The 19,229-nt window shown below is 36.3% G+C and overlaps 1 protein-coding gene across 3 annotated transcripts in view; it reads right to left on the reverse strand.

Moving 5' to 3' along the window:
* dock8 (dedicator of cytokinesis 8) overlaps nucleotides 1-19,229 on the reverse strand; it is a 98,843-nt gene that overhangs the window by 52,369 nt on the left and 27,245 nt on the right. For all 3 annotated transcript variants that reach the window (XM_028458669.1, XM_028458668.1, XM_028458667.1), the window contains exons 5-15: nucleotides 18,457-18,565; nucleotides 13,714-13,923; nucleotides 12,675-12,760; nucleotides 10,972-11,038; nucleotides 5,413-5,562; nucleotides 5,270-5,350; nucleotides 5,015-5,177; nucleotides 3,046-3,182; nucleotides 2,869-2,962; nucleotides 1,497-1,659; nucleotides 149-266 (exon numbers count right to left, since the gene is read on the reverse strand). In XM_028458669.1, coding sequence (XP_028314470.1) covers nucleotides 149-266; nucleotides 1,497-1,659; nucleotides 2,869-2,962; nucleotides 3,046-3,182; nucleotides 5,015-5,177; nucleotides 5,270-5,350; nucleotides 5,413-5,562; nucleotides 10,972-11,038; nucleotides 12,675-12,760; nucleotides 13,714-13,923; nucleotides 18,457-18,565 — 1,378 coding nt within the window. The remainder of the gene's footprint in view (nucleotides 1-148; nucleotides 267-1,496; nucleotides 1,660-2,868; nucleotides 2,963-3,045; nucleotides 3,183-5,014; nucleotides 5,178-5,269; nucleotides 5,351-5,412; nucleotides 5,563-10,971; nucleotides 11,039-12,674; nucleotides 12,761-13,713; nucleotides 13,924-18,456; nucleotides 18,566-19,229) is intronic.

Raw genomic sequence — 19,229 nt, forward strand, 5'->3', positions numbered from 1 at the left:
ACTGTAAAGTAGTACTATTTCTAAAAGGCAATAAAATGAATAATAATGTGTTTTACAATAAGTACAGATTTTAGGCCAAAGGATCAATTTAATAAGCAGGAATAAAAAAATAAATAAATACTAAACCACTTAATGTGTTGGCACTCACAGGAAGGGAGCAACTGGGATCCTCTCCACTCATAAACTGCATTTTAATGGTGATGTTTCGCGCTGATGTCAGTCTGTTGACAAAGTTTAGCCTCTGGGGGTAAACATAGAGCAAGTTCCTGGAGAAAGAAGAGGAAACAGTGAGTTTCTGTAGACACATGCATGTCATGAATTAATAATCAGGACAGACATTCATTATTTGGAGACACAGAAACAATGAAGTCATGATAAGTTTCAGGAGTTTAGAGGCTTTTTCTGTCATAAGGCTGTAGATGAAAATGAGCCTGCTATAATACACCACTAGGTGGCAGCATCTGTGCAGCTCATTTTATCAGTCAAAACAAGCAGTGATTTGGTTCAATAGTACACTGTAATTAAAATATTCCTCTCAATAAACAAACGCGTGCAAAATAAAAGTAAAACATACAACAAAATTACAACAAAAACACACAAAATGACAAAAAAAAGAATACACAATATGAGAGAAAGTATACAAAATAACAAAAACACACAAGCTGAAACAAAAATACACAAAATGACTCCAAAAAACACACACAACACCAAATACATACAAAAGAAAATAAAAATATCCAACAAAAACCCACAAAATGAGAGAAATAATACAAAATGACAACAAAAACACACAAACTGAAACAAAAAAAAAAATGATTCCACAAAAACACACGACTGCAAAAACACACAAAAGAATAGAAAAGTATACAACTAAATTACAACAAAAATACACAAAAATGATTGCAAAAAATAAAATAACCACAAAACAATATAGTCTAGGACAACAGAAAACACATTATTATTAAATATTCATTATGACATGATTAGTATTTTTTTTAATAGAAAGGTGAAAGGTGAGGGCCCTTGCATAAGCCTGGTGACTTCTTAACCTCTCCTGACACGTGTTCATATGTTTCTAATTCAGTTTTATGTAATCCCTATTATGCGTGTGTGACCACTAGGTGGCAGCATCTGTGCAGCATCATCATCAGTCAAAATAATCAGTAATCTGGTTCAAGAGTTCACTGTACTGCAGAGATTTATCTGAATAAACATTTAGAGAATGTTTTTGTGTGTTTACTACAAATCAGTCAATTTAAATGTCTTTAGAGAAATGATCCCTCGACCAAGAGAGGTTTTAAAAGTACAATCAGCAGATCAAAGCATGCAGGTGGATGCCTGTTCATGTTGCCACAGGTTCAAAAATAAACAGGCAGATTAATTTATACCTTAAAGCAAAGAAAGTCACAAATGATCTTTTTTTATTACTATTAATTTGCCTGGAGTAGCTGCTAAAAAGGACAAACAGGCTATGGACTGGATGTCCTCCGACCCACCTGTAAACAGTGTGTGGTACGTAAACCTCACTGGAGGGAAACTCCAGCACTTCCTTAGTGGGTCGACTGTTCTTTTCAGCCAGTGGGATGAGAGGAATGAGTTCAGTGGACAAACAGCCCAGAGGAGTGTCATGAACTGGAAACATGTCCAACTTTATATAACCTGAAGATTCAAAGACAAATTAGACATGAGCAGTTAATTAAACATATTCATGTTAGTGCACATGTCTTCACATGATATATCTGAATCCTTTTGTAAATAATCTGCCAAATGATTTTATTACATTACACCAGACATGGAAAACTGGTGGCCCGCATTGTAATTTGGGCGGCCCCCAATTTAAAAGCAAAAAAATGACTAAAAAAAACACACAAACGGACTGAAAAATACACAAAACTGACATCAAAAGCACAATAAAACAATATAAATACACAGAAATACTTGCAGAAATAACACAAAGACTACAATAATACACAAAATGAGAGAAAAATACACAAATTCAATCCAAAAAAAACACAAAATGACAGAAAAATCCACAAATCAACAGCAAAATTACACCAAAAACACAATGAAACAATAAAAATCCACAAAAACACACCCAGAAAAAAAAGATAACACAAACATACAAAATGAAAGAAAAATCCACAAAAACACAAAGAAATGACTATTCATTTAAAATGACTCCAAAAATAATATAACAATAAAAAGGCACAAAAACACTCAAAAGTTTACTACAAAAATACACAAAATGACAAAACATACAAAGTGACTACAAAAATACATGAAAAGACAGAAATACACACAAATCCAGATCAAAAATAACTCTTAAAACACAGAAGCTCAATCTACACACAAAAATATACAGATATAACAAAAACACACAGAACCTCTTTATTCTTTATTGTATTAATGCTATTATTATATTTAACAACAAAAATAACAACAAAAGTACATAAAACGACAGCAAAAATGCACAAAAACAATAACTAAAATATAAAGAACAACTAAAACTCACCAAACAACAACAAAAGTGCGCAAAACTATTTGTTCTTTTCTGTATTAAAGCTCAGATTGTTCATTATTCTAAATACTGACATGAAAGTTGATCATCATATCTCGTACTTCGTAATAAACATGTGATTGAATATATGTAATTCAATCATTACGTTGCTTTAGGACTTAAAAAAGATCATTATTTATAGAACAAGTAATGCTTTCTTTGGCATTTTAGCGTTTCTATTGTTCACATTTTGTTTTATTTATCACATCTCTAAAAATAAACAACAGCCGAAACCCTGACTCCCACAGTGATGGTAGAGCTTTGTGTTGAGTGAAGAAAGACATTAAAAGAAGATATTTTTATGAACCAACCTGGTATTGTTTTGATTCTCCGCTGGGGAATCGATGATTTCTTGATCTCAGAAAGGAATTTCAGCAAATCCTCGTCACTCAGACGATCTCCCTCCTGCCAAAACAAGCAAGAATGAGCGCTGCTGACGTTTATATTGTGTTACCATAATAAAAACTATGAGATAAGATGTGTCCGACCTGCTTAAAGATGGTGGTGATGGTGATGGTGGAAGGTTTGAAGGCAGAGACGTTGCAGAATTGTTCATCGATGGTGTTGAAGCGTTCAGAGTTCCTCCTGGGAAGCTGCGTCCTCCTGTCGATGCTGCTGGATTTACCTGGAAAAAACATCAAAAACACACACACAAAATAATAATAATTATTATTATTATTATTAATAATAATAATAATACATTTTAGTTATAAGCACTTTTCAAAGACACTTTACACTTGTTAAAACAGAAAGAGTAGCACAGTAGGGATGGACTAACAAACAATGCAACATTGGATTTTGACAAAATTTTAACCAAAGACTGACCTCATGATACTGAAAATAATTTGAATTTTGAAGTGGGGGTTTTCAAAGTGCGGGGGGGGGCTTCCCCTGGGCGGCGCCAGGGTTCTAAAGGCAGGTGTGTCAACCTTATTTTAATTCAGGGGCCAAATATGGACCAGTTTGACCTCAAGTTGGGTGTAGATTTTAGGTGGGGAAACAGTATGGTTTTCAATATCAGTTCAATTATCTTTAAAAATTATTGATTTTGTTACCAATTTTTGTGTAATTTAAAGGAATTTTGTGGAATAGTTTATGAGAAATTGCAAGATTTGCAGAAAAATTGAAAGTTCTTTCCACACTTTGCAATTTAAAAATGACTGCATTGATATGATATGAACAAAAGAAAAATGCAAAGCCCCTAAAATTCCCTACAACTGGATTATTTGGTAATTTACACAATAATTCATGTTTTTTTTTTTTTTTTACTGTCTCCTGCAGCACAAAGTAGATGCTCTAAAGGGTTGAATTAGGATTAGGCCACTGGACCTTAAGTTTGACACGCGTCTTAAGGAGAGGATTGACGTGCGAGAAAAAATAAACAAGAAGAAATTGAGGTAAACATTGTGACAATAAAGGGCCCATGTTACACTAAATTAACTTTTCTGTGTTTTAAACACCATAAAGTGTTATTAGGGCTTCATACAAATGCCCAAAGTGTTTTTTCATTGATTCCCTCAATCGTTAGTTAGAGGGTGATTTGCTCCTTTGTTCCTGCAGGGGGAGCCCAAACACCTCGCTACAATTTGATGACGCGTTCCCACTTTGATGACGAATTTGACGCGGCACTGAGCTGGAGAAGCCACGCCTCCAGGAAGCTCTCTGCCGTGATTGACATGTAAACAGACACGCCCACAAAGGTGAGCATTTCAGCATCCTTCGTGCAGTGCCATGTATGTATTTTCTACAGTCTATGTATGTACTGGTGAACGCCCCGCCCCCACTCTCTGTCTCGTGTTTATAAAGCAGCATGAGCTCAGCTACGGAGTGGGTGGGAGGAGGGCGGGGCATCCTCTGGCCCTACGTCAACATTGGGGAGGAGGAAGCCAGTGTACTGTCTATAGTCACGCCCACTCATGAATATGCATAAGTAGGTCACAAATCAGCCTGTTTGTGTAGAGTTGGTCAGAAAGTGACTTTTCAGAAGCTAAAACACTGGAAAACAGGCGAGTTTGGGAAAATAAACCTCAAATACTATGTTTTTGTGGTTCTTAGAACAAATGGAGATGGGTGAAAAATAGCATAACATGGGAGCTTTTTAAAGAGAAGGAGAAGAAAGGGGGAAAGTGTGTGTTTCCATGACCCTGAGAAATGCACAAAATCTAAATAAGGCAATAAAAATTGGTGATGGAAACACAATTTCAAATATTGCTAAAAAGGTGTTTTGATATTGAAATGTATCGTGGAAGTGTGTTGAATGTGAAAGAAATTGTCAAGGGATTTGGGGCCGATGATTACTATGCGTGATTTGGCATAGTTGATAGAGAGGAAGTTGGTGTGCATCCATTTCTTTATTTCATCGAGGCAGTTTCTCAGGGTAGAGCAGGTGTCCGTGGTGATTGAATTAGTAAATATTCTATGTTTGTCCTATTGAACGAATGTCTCACAGGTACACACCTCCTTTCAGGCTATCAGAGTCGGTCACATCGCGGTCTCTGGTGGCGGTGGAAACGACCTCCATGATGTTAATGGTTGCCCAGGCGAAGGGCATGCGATAGCGGCCGAGCCTGTGGCAGAACGCCTCGGCCTGGCCTCGCAGCTTCTCCAGCTTCTCCTTGTTCTGAGATAGACGGTGATTCATTTACAGCACTGTGAGTAAAGAACACACCCACATTCTGTCTGATGAGAGACATTTAAGGGGTCACACACTACCTTAGTGGAGTCACTTTCCTTCAGCGTCATATACGGGTCAGCACAGTCACTGATCTCTCCCTGCTGGAGAACCTTTTCAATCTGAAAAATCACAGTTATTGTTAGTTAAATAATTCAAACCTCACTATCTTTCATTCATTTACCTTGATGACCAGGAAGATATCTGGTGAAGGATACGTGAGGGAGAAGATGGCCGATCTGGCCAAGGTGGAGTGATCCACGTGTGGAGTGTGAGGTTTCAAGAAGTTTTTTAACTGCTCAGAGTTCATGTCACAGTAGAAGTTTTCTGATATCTGAAATGAGAAGAATAATTAGTGGTAGTTTAAACCTGTTAGAGACAAAGTAGATATGGATGAAGTTAGAATGAAGTGAATCAGGTTAGAACAGTGGTTCTCAAACTTTTTTAGCTCAAGTACCCCCTTTCTCTTATTTCTGAACACAAGTACCCCCTTTCTCTTATTTCTGAACACAAGTACCCCCTTTCTATTATTTCTGAATAAAAGTACCCCCTTTCTATTATGTATGTATCAAATTACCCCTTTCTCAATCCAATTACCCCCTTTCTCTTATTTGTAATTCAAAGCACCCCTTTCGCCTATTTCTGAATCAAAGTACCCCATTTCTCTTATTTCTAATTTAAAGTACCCCCTTTATCTTATTTCTTAAATTACCCCCTTTCTCTTATTTGTAATTCAAAGTACCCCTTTCTCCTATTTCTCTTATTTCTAATTTAAAGTACCCCCTTTATCTTATTTCTGAACACAAGTTAGAAGATGAACTGGTGAAGGGGGAGGTTCAATGAAAACCAATCATTGATTGTGAAACTCAATCATTCCCAATGACCTCAGGCTGGAAACACAACCATATGTCCTCTGCTCTGTGTGTGTGTGTGTGTGTGTGTGTGCGTGTTATCTGTTATGTGATACTTTGCACATAAGCCACGCCCCTCAGGACCTGCACTAGACTGACCTCAATAAAGCAGATCCCCCCCCCCACACACACACACACACAGTGTGTATTAGATGTGGTCTGATGACACTAGCGGACATTTGTTCTATATTTATGGCTCTATGAAGGGATTTTCAAGTGATCAGGAAGTAATCATCATATTACTGATTATAACAGGCCATAACATTTGATGTAGTAACAACACGTTAGGGATGTAAAAAGGCAGTGTGTGTCTGCAGAGGAGAAAACATTCACGTGACACAATCTGAAGTGGAGATCCAGATGTTTTTACACAATCATTCAAAAATGCAGCTCAATAAACGCACGCTTATGAAACCAAGGTTACCACATGACAAACATCTGATTCTTAGACTTAGCTGCAGTTCTAAACTTGTGGGTCAGAACCCAAAATTGGGCTGCAGATCTGTTTTTAATGGATCGCAGGTAAATTATTAAAAAAAAAAAAAAAAAACCTTTGCTTTTACTTTGAAAGGGGATGACTATTTCTTCACAGTTCTGCCAGAAAAAATTATACAATTAAATAAAAAACAAAAGGTTGAAATGAAATGAGTGCAGAAACATACACGACAACACACACATACAGTATAAAATAAAAATATACAACAAAATTACAACAAAAATACAGAAAACAACAAAAAAAACATAGAAATTGACAAGGAAAAAATAAACTAAATGACAAACACTACAACAAAAACGTACAAAATACATGGAAAATAAACAACAAAAATACACAAACTGAGGGAAAATATATAAAAAATGACAACAAAAACGGCTTCAAAAGATGAAATTAAGAGAAAAACGCACAAAACAATAAAATATAGGACCACAGAAACACATAAATTGACTCAAAATACACAAAATTACATTAAAAAAAACCACAGAAAATAGAAGAAAAATATACAAAATGAAAACAAACAAAAAAAAAACATAAAATGACTCAAAAGAACACACAAATGTGACTCCAACTAAGCATAATGACAAAAAAAACACACAAAATGACATTAACACAAAATAGGAGATAAATATACAAAATGTTTACAAAAATATCCAAAATGACTCTACAAGCAAACAAAAGTGACTCCAAAAAGACAAAATGACAACAGAAACATAATGAAACGTATACAAAATAGGAGAAAAATATACAAAATGACTAACAAAACCCTTTGTCGTGTCATTATTATAAATGCTGACAGTAATGTTGATAATGTAGCTCTCAGATTAGATACAATCACATTTCTGTGCTGTGATAGAAGAATCCCATTTCTGATACAAACATTGAAACCCAATGCTTTATCCTTCAGAATGAATCAGAGCTACGTTTGCAGTTGTTTCCATTTGACTTGTAATGTAAAGTAGGCCACTTGTTGGGTCCAATCCTGTGTACGGACTGGGATTATTAACAAGAGTATTACATGGAATTATACCAACATCTGCTGCAGATGTGGAATTTCAACAACAATCAATATGAAGCAAAACAAACACACACATTATTTAGTCGCTGTTGTGCATTTGGTCATTTGTCAGTTTGTGATTGTCACTTTCTTGCCAAAAAAACCCAAAAAACAAACAAAATGAGAAAAATAATGCACAAAAAGATTCCAGGAACACACACAACAGCAAAAATGTACAAAAATAAATGGAACATATACAACAAAAACACACAAACATACAAAATAAATGGGAAATTTACAACAAAAATACACAAACTTCGAGAAAATATACAAAATGACAACAAAAACAACTCCAAAAGACAAAAAGGCCATAAAAACACACAAAACAACAAAAAACACAAAATGACATTAAAAAAAACATACACAATAAAATAACAATTTACAACAAAATGACAACAAAAATGCACAAAATGGAATAAAATAAAAAAATGGACTCCAAAAATACACAAAATGACAAGAAAAAAAGCGCAAAATGACTCCAAAAACTAACATCACAACAAAAACATACAAAATAAAAAATAAAAAAAATACAATAAAAACACATAAAACAACTCCAAAAGACAAAAAGACCAAAAAAAACCCACACAAAACAATAAAATATAGGGCAACAGAAACCAAACACACACTGCTCACACTGCTGATGCATCAACATTTAACCCAACACGTAGCTGAAGAATGAAAGAAATCCAATATAGAGAAGGAAGCATTTAAAGGGGTCAGGAGGTGAACACAGCGCAGAATTCCACTAGAATTACATGTAAGTGAGTGAACGAGCTGAACGACTTCTGTTCCACTCACAGTGAAATGTGTGTGTGTAACAGCTGGGCTCTGTCTATACTCAGGGTAAATAGGCAGGAAGTAGACGTGACCTCCACGAGGAGGACACACGTCTACTCTGCCTGGCACATAACTTAATTAGTCACAAAAATATAATGTGACAAAGGCCACCTTAAGCTCTGACAGGAGAACGTTACATAAAGTGACGTTGAACGTACACAGACCTCAGTGAATGTGTGTGAATTGTGCTGAGTCATGTTGCACAGCTGCAAGATTTTTCTGTTTTTGGTCACATTTTCACTAATGTTTATTTATTTGTTTGCTTTTCTGTTAGCAGAATTAAAGCAAAAGAACGTAACGGATTTTGGCACAAATGTAACCAAAGAACGACCTCACGCCAAGGAAGATTATATTGAATTTTGGAGGAGGGTTTTCAAAGTGTGGGGCACGCCTTCCCTGGTGGGCACCAGAGTTATTAAGGAGGGGCGTGACTTGTGAGAAAAAAAATAAACCAGAAGAAATTGTGGTAAACATTATGAAACAAAGGAGAAAGAGAAAAAGGTAAAGTGTGCTGAGCTGCGTTTCCATTACCCTTGTAAATGCACAAAATCTGAAAAGCGCAATAAACACCTGATTAAAAAAAAAAAACTCAATATCACAAAAAAGTTTTTACACTTTGATGAAAAGGTTTTTTGGCGCGGTACGTGTGGAGAAGAGGAGCCCAAGACATTTCTTTGCATTAGTCTTAAAAATTATTACTGCCATATTTGACAGCAAAGAAAGGAATGCAGAGTGTTTTTCAAAGGAAATACGTTCAAAGCGCAATTATACTTTTAGAAATTATCGCTTTTATTTTGTGGAAAAACTGCATGACCCTCTACCGTGGCTCAGGTGGTAGAGGGTCGTCTTCTGATCAAGAGGTTGGGGGTTCGATCCCAGTACCTGATTATGTGTCGAAGTGTCCTTGAACAAGACACTGAACCCTAAGTTGCTCCCAGTGGTCGACTAGCGCCTTGCATGGCAGTCCTGTCCCACTGATGTGTGAATGTGAGAGTGATTGGGTGAATGAGCTGATATGTAAAGCGCTTTGAGACTGTTTCAGTGTGGGGATAAAGCGCTATATAAAATCAAGTCCATTTACCATTTTTACCATGAAACAGCTCGTGACAGCCTCCCTCCAGGTATTTCCCAAAAACATTTGATTGTAAACAGTTTAAAAACAATGTAGGCCTATTCTTATTAAAGTGGTTGTTTTAAAATGTGTAAAATACTAAAAATTAACACACTTAAAGGTTCAAACGTTTAGAATTTTTCATTCTCACGCCCCCACACTTTGAAAACCCCCGAGTTAAAGGCACACAGTGGACTTTTTGACCTAAAGAGTTATTTTAAATGATTCCTCAGGCCAATATGCAGCGCTTGACAGTATCAATGCTCCGAGCAGGGCTTCCCTCTTGAAAAACTGACTATGTAAGTTTGGAGAGACGGACCGTCTTTCACCAGGTCATGTGACCTAGAAAATGCCTGGAGAACGTTTCACTTTACGGCAGTCACGTGACCATAGGCTCGGATATATTAAGTTACCAGGTGACGTCACAACATACGGGTATTTCCCGACCCGGCGCCATTGCTGTGGACAGCTGAAACAAGTTCGCCTTTGTTTACAGCCAAAAAGAAAACAATATGGTAGTTTTGTGTTGGGTAATGGTGCAATAATCTCTGCAATAGTTCAGTTAAACCTGGATTTTTTAGTAAGGGAAGTCGGCAAGTCAGATCCATAACTTCAGAATAAGGATTGGCTCTCAGGGCTGGAGTGTGGGAGGAAACGGGCGACCCGTCCGGCCCGACCCCGGCCATTGTGCCGCCCCTTGGTGAAGAAAGGCCAGGGAGTAGCGGGGAGCCCCACTACTCCCTGGCAGAGTGTCGGCACGCCAGCGGCGGGGAGAGGAGGGCGGCAGTGGCGGCTTCTCCTCCAGCCCATAGACTGTAGCCGCGGTGCGAGCCCAGCCCTTAGAGCCAAGCCTTGTCCTGACGTTACAGGTCAACTACTGTCTGATTACACAATCAAAAGATGAAGGGAGGCTGGCCCGACTGACTGTTTGTTGATTTTTGCGACAGTGCTGCAGCACTAGTGGCCACTAGGGCGTGAAAGTTATCGGTCTAGCGCCCCTGGTGGCCAAAGGTTGTGCCTTTAAATACTTAAAAACATGTTTACGTTATGTCAGGTTAGTTCCTCAAAGATTCATCTGGATCGGATCTGGATTGCGCATTTCATCATGATTTTTCAACAAAAAAATGGGATGTCAATACATTGTGACCTACTGTATGGTTAATAATGGAAATATAAATGTATTGTAAGCCTTTACAGTGTTAATATAATCAGTGTCATTGATCCAGATACAGTATCTGGCAAAGAAGAGATTTGGCTCTTGGTGGCGGTTTGAGCTGAGTGATCTTTTTATGTCAATGTAATGATTTAATCATCAATATCAATACATTTCTTACCTTTTTCTTCTCCTTCAGGTCATATAAGGCCATGGTGGCAAACATGGGCTCAATGTCAATTTCAAACCTATAAAGTCAAGAAAACACAAAGTCAGACACAAATCCTGGCCATTATTGTTTCACTACTTTCTCTTTCCCGTCTGCTTTATTCTGGTCCAGTATTTCTAAATGTGGTGCGTTCATGGATATTTTTAAAAAATAAAACTGAATCTGCCAAATCCCTCAAAGCCCTGAGTGCAAAGCGAGTCCAACATCTGGCAGATGAATGGGTTGCACAAGGACGCGCGCGTGTGCGTGCGTGTGCGTGTGTAAAACAGAATGAAAGTCAAACAGAAAAGAATAAACTCCCATGGGGGAAAAGCAGGGACAGAGATTTAGTGGAGAACTGGCGTCCCTCCACCCTCGCACCACTGCACGCGTCTGTCACTGCTCGTCTGTGTAAAGCCTCCTACTCAGAACCGCTGAGTCACATACAGCAGCTACTGTACGTCAACCGCTTAGAAAAAAGGTCATTTTAATGACAAAGCAATGGAGTAATTCCAGCAAGATTCTATTTGAATAGTATGTTAAGGAAATCCACTTCTATCTGTTTAAACACCACACGTCCACGATAGAAGAACAGAACGCAGCTGGGTCATTCCTCGTCATTTCAACAAATGGCACATGCACTTCTGTCTCAAAAAATACAGATTTTTTTACCAATTGTTCCGGGATTATTCAATAGGCACACTGTACATTTTTAGTTTGATCGGATAAACACTTTGAGACAATTTAGTGATTGAATCGTGTGTTGATTTTCGCTCGTCCTTATTTTTCTTCCATTTTCAGCTTCCAATATCTCAGGAACTACATCACATATGAAACATAAATATGGTATAGTAATACAGCTCCACCTACTCGCTCAGAATATATAAAAAGATCTGCTATACATTCTATCTGGTGGACATGCCAGCACCTCAAATTTGGAAAAAAGTTGTTGTGGGTTTGGGTCTAGAACATGTTTGGGCCTTCAGTAAACTACTTAGCATATGTCTCAGCTCCCTGTAATTTAATCAGCTTAGAGCTATGAACATAGACTGTTCACATCACTAATGATTAGTCACAGATATGAATTGGTTCTTGGGTGACACGCTCTTGAAATCTGAAAAAAAATACTTATGTGACAGATTTTCATTGGTCCATAACTGCATGTGGAAATGTAAGTAAAAATCTGATATATGTTTTAATTTATAGTATAAATGTTGCTCTTTCTAGGGACGCAAAACAATTTGTCTTTATGCGACTTCTTCATTTTTATTTTGGAACCCAAATTTAGGTTATTTCACCACTTGTTAAAATTGAAAATTCTTAAAATACATGAGTTCGTTATAGCTTGGCTCTGTGTCTTATAATCATTTATTGTTTATTAGTTTTTCACAAGTAGGAGAGAGCAGGTGGAGCTTTATTACTATACCAAATTTCAGTTTCATATGTGGTGCAATTCCTGAGATATTGGAAGCTTAAAAATGGCACAAAAATCGACACATACCCCCTCACTAAAGAGTTTATATCTCAAAAAGTATTCATCCGATAATACTGAAAAATTACAGTGTGCCAATTCAATTATTAAGGAACATTTGGTATAAAATTCAGAATGTTTTGAGACCAAAGTCCGTGGGATTTCCTGAAAATGTGTTGAAATGACATAATAATGTGTGACTTACCTGATGGCCTGACAACGAACCAGGATGCGCTCTCCACTGTGTTCTTTAGGGCAGTCGGGAATGGGACGGATTTCTACAGCATCTTCCTGAAACATCAGGGAAATCAAATCAGTTCAGAGCAAAAAGCAAAGGAAAGTTTGTTTTTTTAAAGCAAAGAAAAGGTAGATGTAAAAAAAAAAATAAACACAGACGTTTGTAATTTAAGAGGAATCTAAAAAGTCACGTGATTACATGACTTAATGGTGAACATTTCAAGTTCAAACCATATGAATGGATTGTCAATATGCTTTTTAATCTATTTTAAGCATCATCAAAGGCAGGACTTTAGTTCTTACAGTATAACTTCATTTCTCTTTATTGGCTGATGGTTTTAATTTGACTTTGTTGTGTTTAATATTCTATCTTTATTATCATACTTTCTTTTTTCTCACAGTGACGTTTCCAGTTTTTAATGTCTTGCTTTATTTCCTCATTCACTGTATTTTCACCGCCTTTACTATCTTTAAAGCACTTCATAACCCTGTTTTTGAAAAAAGCTATATGAACAAAGTAAAATATTATTATTATTGATCTTTTTCTTCTTAAGTTTTGCACTGTTGGACTTTTTACTCTTATTTTAAATTCATTTTGTAATATAATAAATTAAAAAAAATAATAATAAAAAAATACTGTCTTTTAGTTCTTAAAGGACAAAAAAATGACTTTTCCTGTTCATTAATTTTAATTAAAAAAAATAAATGCTTTTTTTTAAAAAAAAAAAAAAAAAAAAAAGCAGGAAAATAGGACTTTTTCTTATTAAATAAAAATCAGTTTGATTACAAAGCTAAATATATGCTTTCAGTTCCTATCTATAAATGTATGGCTATCCTGAAAATGCTAAATATTTTCTTTTTGAGGTAAAGTTGCGATAAAGTGTGCTTTGTTATCAAAATTCATCATTTTGCCAAGCGTTGGCAACTTCAAACAACCTGAAATCTAAAATATCCCAGAACAATAACAGTAAACATGAAGAGCGTTGAGCCCATGATGCACCGGTCACCTCGTCAGCAGGGGGGTACAGAGCGAACAGCTCGGGGTGCCTCATGCCCTGACGGGCGTCCTGGTTGAAGCGGTCCAGCTCTTCATGGCTGTTGAACGCCAGCAGAGCCTCCACTCGGGGGTCGGGGGTCAAACACCGCAAGTTAAAGTCAGAGGAGGTCAACGTGCGGCCAGCGTCATCACTCAGCCCCGCCAGGGAGGGAGACTTGACCTGGGGGGGGGGGGGGGGGGGGGGGGGGGAGAAGGAAAATATGTCTGAGGGAGGAGTTGTAGCTCAGAAAAACTCAGAAAGAGGGATTGTTTAAAAAAAAGCAACTGGTAAAAATAAGTTTAAAAAAAAAAAACAATAAAAATTAGATTTTGACAGAGTAAAGTTGTTTAAAGCTTCAGACGGCATCAGTGGAAATATGATAAAATTATTACCACAAAATGACACGATTAAACGAGTAAATGTTTTCCTGAAATCTTCTTACTTTGTGTTTTTGACTAGTTTTAAAAAAAATGACTTGTTTTGTGACATTCCTTTTATTTTATTTTATTTTATTTTTATTTTATATGTATTGTTTTTGTTCAACAATAAACAAATAAATAAATCAAACTTTTTTCCACAAACGTAAAACTAAATATTCATGTTGGAGGCCGTCACATTCCGGAAACACAGAAAGAATAAACTAATTTTATTCAACTTCCTGAACACAACTCATTATTATTAGAAGCTTATACATGTGAAAATGTCAAGTTCTATTTATCATATGTCTATAGTTTGTCATTAGTGCCATGAGATGACTTATTGTTATTTTGCACTATATACAGTAAATAAAGCTAATTTTAGTGTCTAAATTGAACAAATTCATTGTAAACAGAAATAAGAATGGAATATGATCCATCTAAAAAACTTTCTGGAAGACGTCAGGAACTAAAGTATCTCTAAAGTAAATATTCCTTTCTTCTTTTTCGAGGAGTCAAACAGGAAAATATAAAGGCAGTGCAAACGCCTCGTCTGACAGATTAATTTAGTCTTTTTTCAACCTTGGGAACGGGACCCCATGTGGGGTTGCCTGGAGTTTAAATGGGGTCCCCTGAAATGTCTAGTGTTACTGATTTGTTTTTTTTATCAATTATTCTTTGTAAAATTTAAAACAGAATCTGTATTCTATATTTACATTTTGTCAAATACTATTCTAATTACCTCCGCTAAGAGCAAAGCGTAGAGCGGTACGGTTATGTTTTACCGTTTGTGTGTGTGTGTGTTAGAAAGATAACTTGAAAAGTTATGAACAAATTTGGATGGAATATTCAGGAAAAAATTGATAAATGGGACAAGGAACAGGTGATTCAATTTTGGTGATGTTCTGGCTACCAAAAGAAAAAAAAAAAAAATATATATATATATATATCAATTCATTTTCCCATCCACACTGTGGAACTTCTTGTTGATGATTTCATAGGTTCTCTCAGAACACGCTTCGCTGATGATGTCATTAGCGTTCCAATTAGAAAAAGAAGAACAAAAAAGTATAACAGGCCCTCACACAGCATAACTTGTAACAAGGTTGCAATATTTTAAGAACTATTTGACAGTTAATAATATCAGTATAAGTTTTGATGATCAATGAATGAATCTAATAGTGTATATAAAATAAAATGTTTTATTTTAACGTGTACATTGTCCATCCCAGATGTTTTTTGGATGCTTGAGGGGAAGATTATGAGGTGGCTTTATAGAAAAGAGACTTTTGCCTTTGTTTGTTTCATTTGTAAAGTTTGGGAAAGAAGACAAACTATTTTGTATCCAGTTTGAGATGTTTTGTGCAGGATGTTTGTGAAATTGGTCTGTAACCATCTGTTTTATTGCTTATGTTGAGTCAGTGTCTTGTAAGCCCATGTGGGCTGGGCACGCGTGTGCGAACTGAGCGGAAGTCTGCGCTCTCAGAGTGCTTTTCTAGTTTTATTTAAAATGCAGTAAAAAAAAATATATATATATATATATATATATATATATATATATATATGAGCTGGCACAACTTGTCACTAATCCTGGCTACTCTATGTTTGTAATACACTACAACAAACATGACCAAATACTAATTCAAAGAAAAAAAAATGTCTTTACTCTTTAGCGTCACCAGAAATTCTGGATATCAAAATGGGGTCAAGATCCAAAAAAAGTTGGGAACCATTGAACTAAATAATGAGTCCAACAGAGAACGTTCTGAGTGAGTTGATGACGTTTTGAATGAGTAACGTTCACTGTCAGTCAGACTCTGCCACAGGGCGGTCACTGCGTCCTCATTTTAAACGTGCCCTCTCCTCCTCTCATCTATCAATCCAACATTCATGTTCTCACACCACAGGTCAGCACTGACTGAGTTTCACCCTCACTGATGCTCCAGGAGACCATTACCCATTACCCACTGATCCTAGGGCTATTGTTGGGGACCCATTACGTGTTGCAGGACAATAGAGCTGTTCTTCCCGTCTCCGTCACTCTCTCTTTTTGGCATGGAGATCATGGGAAGCCCGGAGCGATAATAAGGGCCTTCTGGATTGGCTGATTCACCAGAGCTACCAAATAGAGTGGGGCTCCTGGAGGGGGGTGTGGGGGACACGGGTCGGCCTGAATGCTGGGAGTGAAGCTAAAGAGAATGAAGTTTAAATAAGAGGGAAGGCATTTAAATAAAGTCGAATAAATGGTTTGTTTCTCTGTATTTATTTACCTCCTTCATATAGATCTATGTTAACTGTTGATCTAGTTAAAACCAAACCAAATATTAAACATGGAACAAAAAACTATTTTACACATTAATAATATTAATATGAAATATTTGAAAGTGCATGTGGAAAGAATTCAAAGTGCGTCACTTTTTCCACATTTTATTATGTTACAACCTTATTCCAAATCATATTATATATAAATATAATTTATCTCTTTCCTCAAATTCCTACACAAAAAAAGCTGTGAATACTTTTTAGTTTTCAGTTTTTCATAAATTAGCAAAAAATTATAAAAATAAATCTTCACATTGTCATTATGGAGTATTGTGTTTAATTTGAACATAACAAAATGTGGAAAAAGTGAAGCGCTGTGAATACTTTCCGCTGTAATGCGCTGTAATCTATGTGTTTTAAAAGTTGTGACTGTTTCTGACAAAAACAAAAAGTGCAAAAAAATGTTTTGACAACCATAGAAAAAAGCTTTTTTGTTAATTAATATATGCAAAACTGTTCAAAAAGGCTAAATCTGCTGTGGGACGATCGCGAAAATGAAAAAAAAAACAACAACAAAAACATAAATAAAGATAAAGTGTAGACCTCCGAGTTGATCAATAAATCAAAGGTATTTCTTCCAAAAAACGGGAGGTTGAAGGTTGAAATCGCCCCAAGATTATTTTTTAACATCATCACAAACTGTAATTTCTGAACTCCACCTCCCACAATGCAATGCAGGAAACTATTCCAACAAAATCAATATGAGATTGTTTACAGTGAAAATCAAAACAAACTTTCGAGCTTCAATTTCAACTTTTTACATTTTACTTTTAAGACCTACACTATGTCTTTATATCTAAAAAACAGCTTTAAGATCTGTAAAGTATTTTAATTTAGCTGGTACTTTAGCTTCATTTGTTTAAATCTGTTTGACATAATGTGTTTAAATTAGCCAAACTCAGATATGTGAGAGCCATAAGGAAACAAAGCAGCGTTGTGTTCACTAACAAAGACCCCTCCTCCCCCCAATGTCTTCCCTGTCGTCCTGATCAGTATGGACGACCTCACCACACTGTTCCCACCAAACACTCACAGACCCTTTAACTGGGAGCAAAACATGAGCTGTGTTTATAACAGACGATCAGTCATGAACTGATGAGGACAGAATAAAGCTATGATTAGCTTAGCTTGGCTAAGATAAGATTTAGGAATTAACGCAGCAGGAAACCACTAGTCTGGATTAATGAAAGCCTTGATACACAATCCTCTAAAATCATCCGTCTTTTTCTTGTTATTGAAACCAAACACTAAAACACTGAATTATAACTTTCAGAACCTGCAGATATTTAGTTTTATTTGTTTAAAGATACACAAGTGTCATTGTCTAGTTGTTTTCTATTTAATCAGCTCCAATTATGGCTCACAAAACGCATAAAACAGCCAGGACGTGGCGCTCTAATCTAAGACGCTGTCAAAATAAGCAGAATGACTCTAAAAAACACACAAAACAACAGCAAAAACACACAAAAAAGACAACAGAAATGTAAAAAATGACAGCAGAAATACACAAAACAACAAAAAAAACCCAAAAAGAACACAAGAAGAAAGCAAAAACTCACAAAATACAAATATACACAATGGCAGAAAAATATACAAAACAACAAAAAATATACTAAACCTAAACGACTGCAAAAACAGAAATGTACAAAATAACAGCAGGAATCTCGCAAAAGGACTTAGTTTAGTGTCATTTGACATGTTTTTCCATCATTTTGTGTATCTTGCTCTCATTTGATGTGTTTTTATTGTTTTTTAGTGTGTTTTAACAGTCATATTTTGTATTTTTGTTGTCGTTTGTGTATTTTTTTTTGGTATAATTCAGTATAATGATTAAATAGAAAAACGTATCCAAAAAACACCCGGGATGTGACGCTCTCATCTAACATGCTGCACAAGGCTGTCTTTGAAAGAATCTTTTGATGAAGCGTCGCTGTGTGTGTGTGTGTGTGTGTGTGTGTGTGTGTGTGTTCCTCACTGGCGTCTCCGTGTTGTCAGGCTGAACATCCGACTCAAAGGTCTGTTTCGGTAGGAGCTTATGTAGGCCAGCTCGCTCTGAATACGCACCCCAGCCGTCGCCCTGGCACCTTGACAGAATATAAATACACAGGATAAAAACATAAATAATCAGTATGTGAAAAAAAGACTAAATGTAGGGCCTCTGATTTTACATTTTCTAAAATTCCCAAATTCCATTTCGGGGTTTAGGATTTCAGCGTCACGTTTCATCATCTTTCCCTGTTTAGACGACTTTACTGGCTATTAAACTTAATTAAATCATACCAAACTATGCTAAATAGGGTTAATGGAGTCAAATATTGTTATTAGTTTTGTATTTTATATGATAAATTATTTACAAAAACAGGATTGTAACCCAGTTGAGAAACTGTGCCTTATTTCTCTGTTGAATGTACTTATTTTATTTTGAAGATTAATTTATTTTGGTAAGATGAAGTGTGGGTATTTTGTTATTACCTTGACATCCTGTTAGTTCCGTTTTGATAATGACCTCATTGGTCCAGAGCTATTATGTCCCGCCTCCCTGAGAGGTGAACTGAGACTCACGTTAGTTTTTCGCTCTTTTTTGCCTTTGCACGCTTAGGACCAGAGGACGTGTCAGTGATAGCTTCCTTTGCTAACAACCGTGTGAACTGAGGAGCTGACAGAGTTCTGAGCTGTGTCTAATGTTGGATATCGTCTTGGTGAGTTAATATGTGCTTACTTGGAAGATGAAGTGATGCTAATGCAAAG

The sequence above is a fragment of the Gouania willdenowi genome, chromosome 9, assembly GCF_900634775.1.
Source record: "Gouania willdenowi chromosome 9, fGouWil2.1, whole genome shotgun sequence".
Lineage (NCBI taxonomy): Eukaryota > Metazoa > Chordata > Actinopteri > Blenniiformes > Gobiesocidae > Gouania > Gouania willdenowi.